Genomic DNA, 7,485 nt, shown 5'->3' with positions numbered 1-7,485 from the left:
AAATGGTACAACTTCACAGGACTGTGAACTTTGTACGGGATTTCCCTGCGCTCCATAAAATTCTACCATTCTGTTAACAGAGTTACGAACTTCATCAAGTACATTACCAAGAAACTCATGGTGTGTTTGTGATATACCAAGAATCTGACTGAAGATTTGGCATGTCGAAAGAACTTCGTGGTACGACAGTTCCCACTCTGTAATATAATTCTTTCTGCGCGTCTGACCCATAATTCCTTCCGATGATTTCTTCGATCTATTTATAATCTGTTCAAGTATCATATCAGCACCAACTGTGTTAAATACATTGTTCGTTCTTCTGACTACGAAGTGGCCATTTATGAACTCAGCATTTATTTCCGGGTGTTGGGTCTCCAAATTTCTAATCTGTTCAAGATAGAGGGACGCGCACCACAGGAAATTGATTCGATTGAATGCTATGATTACCGGGAGCAACTGCTGTAAAATATACAGATGCAGCGGCCAGTATCCTTCTTGGTCAGCTCTTATAAGGCTTTTCAACAGAAATAAAAGATGTAAAAACTTTTCAAGGCAGCGGCCCTGCTCCGAGATTGAGCTGAGTTTCTCTGAAAAGTTCTGCAAAGCTTCGATATTTCATCTGAATTAATGACCAAGCCCATGAACTGGTAAGTGCACGCTAAGCTTGTCTTTCTTTCATAATAGTCATAGTGTTCACGAACTGCTGGATGACAGATATAATATTCACCTTCTTCTTCCAGGAAAGCCTTCCCTTTAGCATAAACACATCTGCATGCATTCATAAACATACCTCTCACTCCCCTAACGTAGATAGTTCCCTTTAGAATACTTTTGGTTACTTTGGACCCAAACATTTTCTATGAAAAGAGACTCCAAACCACTACCAGAAATGTACTTTCCTGTGCAGACAAGAAGGTCATGTGGAATGATCCTAGCATGAGTACAATGTTTGAAAATTCATTGCTCCTAAGTTGAATTTCGGCAGCAATGTAATACACCCGTTCGTCACATACTACAGGCATTGAAGATTGGTTTAAGTGTATAATTAGGATCTGGAAGTTTTTTCATTGCTGTATATACACTATTATATTCCGTCACTGGACACGGCAGTACTGGAAGAAAGCCAACTTGTTTCTTGGAAAAATCTGAATCCGTTATTATCGCATTCATAGTACCCCGCGTTAGAGTGGATTATTTAGTTTCTAGCTCGTATGCAGCATGCATTATGTATTGAGTAAACTCTTTCTGACGCAGATTATCGATGTCCAAATCATACAGTTCGGGAGAAATTGTCAGCGTGTTTTGAATCGATATAGGTTGTACCTTCCTTTCTTATTTCTTCAATTGCTGAGATGGAAGCAAGAATCGCAGATCTTGGACTGGAGGTCTTGCTAATACCGATTTCGACAATCTCGGTTTCGATGGGAATTTTGTTGACACTTCCCGGAAAAGCACCATGACGGTATCGTGGCTATCATGGATTCCTGACAGAGTAACGTCTTCCTGGTCGAAATTGTCCATAGCTCCTACCGTGAAACTATCACCCTGAGAGTGGTTCGAAAAAGACAAGGTGGAGGAACAGGTCTTTAGAGTATATTGTGCGAGGTTGCTTCGTGCTTGCATGATATCTTTGTAGCCAAGTGACACACTTAATTTATTCATAGTTGAGATCAGTTGTCTGATTTTTCATTTCTCATGAATTGAATGTGCCACCATCAAATGCATGAGGGTTGCTTTCCTACTACGATATATATTGTAGAATAAAATCTGGAAGATTGACTTCAATAGATTCTGAAAATTTAGATTTTGTTGGTCGGAAAATTCTTCAAGATCAAGATCATTTTCGCTGTCTTCGTCAGTGGTATGTAGATCTTCGCTTGGGCCCCAGATATGATGTTCAGCTTGCCCACTTGTAGTACTTCTGCTAGGAAATCCAAAAGAGGTTGAGGAATTCTAGTTGTTGGCCAGGAGTTATGAAGTTGCTGACTGTCCCCAAATTCTTCTTCAATACAGAAATTTGTGTGAATGAGAACCGTTCGTACTTCTTTCTCTGCACTCGTAAGTATGTTAATCGATCTCAGTTTGTCAGCTACTTATGCGGTACTAAATAATGAGTTGAAACCTAGAATCGGTTTATTTATTTTCGAAGGCTTGGAAAGCCTTACTTTTTCTCCAAAGTTTAACTTCTTGTTATTAAAAGTCAGTTCACTTTTTCCATTAATGAAGTCTCGAATTTCGGACAATATCAATCCACACCCTCATCCAATAGTTTCTCGATAATTGGCGCCACTTTATTAAGCACTGCACTTTCATTAGTTTTCTTAGACTCGGTAGTTGTGCTATCTGATTTCTGAGAATATTTATTGAACTTCAAAAGATAGTACTCAAGACAGGCCTTATGATAATAGACATCTGCACCGAAAAATACAGGTAATTCATCCTCCAAGTCACAAGTTCTCGTAAATCCGTCATCCTTAAAGAACATGGTTGCGAAGAAAAATGTAGTTGCACGATTTGATTCACATATTCTGTACTTTTGTTTAATTCAGTTGTGTTTCTCTTTCCCACATACTACACATAAAACATTTCTTGTTTTCTTGTTTGAAGATGGTGATTGTCGAACTGGAATATCTACTCTAATTTTCTTTGCCATTGGTTCAGATTGAGATTTTATTGAACGTTGATCCAGCTCCTCAGTTTCACTACGTTCTCTTTTCTTTTTCTTCCGTAACAACCCATTCTTGTTTGAATATAACATATAGAATGCGTCATTACAATAATACACAAATTTTGCACTTCGCTGAGATCCTTAAGTCTTTTCAGAACACCATCCTTGCGAATTTCAGCCGCAGCTATAACATCTTCCCTCCCTTGGAAAGATGACATTGTTTTACCTGAAGATTTGTCACGATTCTGGCAAATGATTCAGGCATTTACGTCTAATACGGATGCAGAGGAAGAAGTGTTTCGGGATAGGGAGATGCCAAACAGGTTTTATATAGTCATTGTCTAGGATATTACTGCCAACTATGGAATTTTATTATTCCACTGTCCACATTAGAGTCTGCAACATTAGCTACATATTATATAAACGAACATGTTAATAATAATATCTGACAAATGCAATAACATTATTATTTCATTTCCTACCACACAGCAACCTATTACCTTATTAATTTATCGATAAAATGAATGGACTATTTTAATTTGTTGAAAAGTAATAGCTTTGAAAGTTTTGCGCGTAGTGAATGTTTTTCCGGTAATTTATTAAACAGTCCAAAAAACACTACACCCTGCGCCACTTAAATTTAAATAGCTCCGTCATTTTTAAAGATCTACTAAAGATATTGGTAACGATAGAAAGCTAAGATTATGCTCCTTTAATTAGTTTGGACTGCGTTTTCATATTTTTAATAACTTCATAGTTATTTGTCATGAAATGAAAAAAGAGAAACGAGAAAAACTAATTTTTGGCCCAAATAACCGTTATTTTTAAATATGGCGGCAACATGTAAACAATATATCCCGGTTTCTTACTTCTACTGTCAATTATCTTTAATTTGGTACAAAAACGAAGTTTCTAACTTGTTTCTGTGAGAAGATATTTAAGTTCAAATATAATTTGTTACTTGCGCGCGGGCGCCATTTTGGATATTGAATTTCACAATGAAGGCCCCGGTTGCGGAAGTGTTACCTTCGATTTTTTTCATTAATTGATCACCCTCTAACAAGTTCTGAAGAGATCTGCTGTCATCCCCGACTTTTCTACAGCTCTTATGGACAGAGCCTAGACTATAACACATCACTAACAACGGGAAGGTGCTGCATACGCATCCTCAGTGTTACCACTTCACACTTCTTACATGTTTCAAACTAGTTTTTTTTCATTATTTTGATAACTATCTGTATATAAAATTCGTTAGAACATATGTGTATAGTACGCACATGAGAACTGTGAAGCAATCGCAACTCGTGATACGCCGTCTTGGTCAACTTGACTGCACAGAAACGAAAGGAAACATCGTGTTGTACGAGAAATTGGTATAACATTGCGTTCTGAACTTGTGCAAAATTTAGATACAAAAAAAAGTATTCTTACGGGTTATGAGATACATGCTCTTCCAATAGAAATATACATGCGTAATAAGACATTTTAACTCAGTTGTTTGTGTTGGGAATAGTTGTTTATGTGAAAAATACAAAACATTCCATCTTGATTTATCGCATTTTTGCTTTACTTTAAAACGTTGAACAAATAGGATTTTACGTCGACTAATTGTACCTTATGAACTATGTTAAGTAGAAAACCGATCTTTATAAATACAGTAAAACCTGTCAACTTGGCCACCTTCTTATCTTGGCCTGGTTCGTCTTGAACCTGCATTTTCCCATAAGACATTTGTTATTATTACTCTGTAAGTTGGCCACCTGTCTATCTTGGAAGTGGCCGCATTGAAGCAATGTTTACCTTATGATGATAATAAATTTACCTGCGTATCTTGGCTACGCAAAATACCGTTTTGTTATTTTTCTTAACTGTTTCGTATTCTCATATGAGAGGCAGATGTTCTGTATTGGTGACTGGGGACAGAGAAGCATGGATTTGCACGATTTGTTCTTGGAGGTCAATGACCAGAATACTACCCTGAAAAAGCGGTGGTGAAGGATGATGTGAATAAAGAAAAGCACATACAGGAATTCAAGAAATGGTTGTAAGTATATATTCGTCTACCCTATCTGTTTTGGTAAATCCATTAGCTATATCGGCTTCTTTCATCAGGGGAAAGCTTTAGTAATTCCTTGAAATTCTCAAGGTTAAAGCTAACCATCTCAATTGTCAACTATTGGCACATGACGGCTTGTCGAAAAGTAGTGTTGGTTTCAAGATATGAATTCCCTTAAGATTTTCTCAAAACATCTTTTGCTCCGAGCGAAACACTTGTAGCTCATTAACAAGGCAAAAAGAATAAAAGAAATACGTCTAGAATGAGTTTGCAGATGATATGTTTTGTCTGTACAACAGAATTAAAGCACACTGGATTTGAAAAGAAAGCAAAAAAAAAAAAAAAAAAAACGAAAAGAAAAAAGAAAGAAAGAAAGAAAGAATGCGAACAAGTCACCTAAACTACATATAAATTGTTCAATTTATAATTTTGCTTTTCTTGTTTTCAATCTGAATAACTCAGTGTGCTATAATATTAATTTCAATAAACTGCATAGATATGTTTCTATTTTATGGTTGTTTGTGTTGTTGTTTTCAATCTGAATAATTCAGTGTACCAGACTAGTTGTCAGATTAAACATACTGGATTATTTTTTTCTAGTATTGTATACTGTTATGATTACTCTATATAGATTATTTAAAAGTAGCTGTCGTGTCATTGCTTATTAAAAATTTTCAATCAAGTAATACTAGAAATACTATTCTAAAAATGCACCAATCACACTTATTTTCTGTATGTTGGCCACTTTTCAATGGAACCGATGGTGGCCAACATACTAACTCTAAATTTACAAAGAAAATTATTTTTCATAACTTTAAAATATACGCATTCTGCTAGAAATATTAAAACAGAGAAACATGTACAAAATATCAGAACAATGAATATACCTGAAACATGAGATAGAGAAAACTTCACTAATCTAGAATTCGTTTCTTTTGATCGAACATTAGCCACTGCATTCTCCTGCCACAGTTGTATGATACCACCTTCCAATAATCTTCGAACATTTGTGCTGAGCCTTGGTTCAAGATATGAACCTTTTTGGAGGTACACTATAGCATGGAATGTCAGAATGGGTTCTTCCATTATATGCATTTTACCACCAAACTTTGGAAATGTTACGTAGATTAAAAATTCCATAGATGATTTATCTAAACTAAAAGCAAATTCTCTTTTAACAGCAACTCTCTCCAGCGATCCTACAATGTCTAGTGTGTTGTACCACTTTGTAAACATTATCTTTTCCGTTTTATCAGTCAAGCCCTCAAAGAATTCTTTAATATTGGGAGGGCCTCCAAAGGAGAGTGCTGAATGAATTAATTCCTGTAGACTGTTTATATCTTTGTAGTACGATGGAACAGTAAGAAAACTTGTAAGAGATCCAACATATGCTGAACAAATCACTAACGAGTAAAACAGGAAGCATATATAAATTGTTCTTTGAGCAAATGATGTTGGATATCTGTGCACCGAAATTCCCAGCATTGATGACCATATCAAGAGCCAATGAGTACCATTGCGAAAAAACGCTTTATTTTCAGTGTGACATATGGAATAATTTTGTAACTTCATTATGAGGATAGAAACCATTATTATTACTAGTACCACGCATATCCATAATTGGTAATCAAAGGGCAGAATTATGTTCATCCAAGCGGGTATACGCAAAGCTTTCGGAACAGCTAGAATCATATATTGCACGCTAATAATAAACGAAATATCTAAATCTGTTAGATATTTGGGAATGGCAAAATAATTTGCAAAAGCAATATCGGCACGATTGTACACCACATCACCTAGTAGACCTATATAAGTTCCATTTTCTAGTCGCCGTCCCCATTTCTGGTCGTCTTTAGGAGGTTTTCCTACAAGAGTAAGGTTCATCTTTGCAGCTATATTGTTGAGAACGTTACCTTCAATTCCAGCCATTTGGCTTCCTTCTCCTCCTTCGGGTGGGATCAAAACAACATGCGGTGGGAAAGTAAATGTTGAAGCTCTGACGAGATGTCCTTCCATATCCTTCGTCTTATCAGGGAAACATATTTCATGATCGATTTTATAGTTTCCATCTTCTAGAATATATTTCTGTATTGATTGTCCGTATGCTGTGCTTCTGAAGGGGCGATATGTATATATAACAAGTACATTATCAAATCTATTTAGACTGTGAATTTGTGGTGATAAAAAAATCACGTTTAAGACAAGCTCTTGAAATAATAGTTCGAATGTTTCTTTTAGTTTTTTAGATGATAAAGACATATCGTAAAGAAGTATCATAAATCGACTACGAGGATTCCACTCCGGTAATGTCTTTAATTTGGCAATTGCTTCTAGAAGTATCTCCAAACTGTTAACAATGAATATATATATTGCTACTGAATGAGGAAAAATAATAGACACTGAAGATAATCTTTTGTTACAAAGAATTATTGGATAGTTAAAAATCTTCGTGAAGAAGTTGGAATTTTCGTATATTACACTAGTTTCGTCTATAAACACTAGAATAGCGTTGCCATCAGTAAAATATTTGGTAACAATTTGCAGTCCAATGTTGTGAAAACGATTCTTTGTTTCTTGCAGCTTGATGTCTGGTAAAAGCGAGGAAGTAGTTTCCCTTGTGTCTGTATTTTGTACGAAGACATGAAGCAGAAGCAAAACTCTACGAATAAATATCTCATGATTCATGATGTTTTATGCAGCATGAAGAAACCTGTTAATAGAAAAACAAACATTAGTTAAGTTAAAGAATATTATGAATAGT

General features: G+C 35.7%; 1 protein-coding gene across 1 annotated transcript; it reads right to left on the bottom strand.

The window, feature by feature from the left end:
* Positions 1–2,545: 2,545 nt before the first annotated feature.
* Positions 2,546–6,740, bottom strand: LOC145672502 (glutamate receptor ionotropic, delta-1-like). Its single transcript, XM_081741664.1, has 2 exons — positions 5,670–6,740; positions 2,546–2,740 (listed from the first exon to the last, which is right to left on the bottom strand). Exons 1-2 carry the CDS (start codon positions 6,738–6,740, stop codon positions 2,546–2,548), a joined length of 1,266 nt encoding a protein of 421 aa, XP_081597790.1.
* Positions 6,741–7,485: the final 745 nt, after the last annotated feature.

The sequence above is a fragment of the Thermobia domestica genome, chromosome 16 (assembly GCF_964235325.1).
Source record: "Thermobia domestica chromosome 16, izTheDome1.hap1.1, whole genome shotgun sequence".
Taxonomy (NCBI): Eukaryota; Metazoa; Arthropoda; class Insecta; order Zygentoma; family Lepismatidae; genus Thermobia; species Thermobia domestica.
Note: the sequence above shows the minus strand (reverse complement) of the source record. Positions and strands in the feature narration are given on the sequence as shown.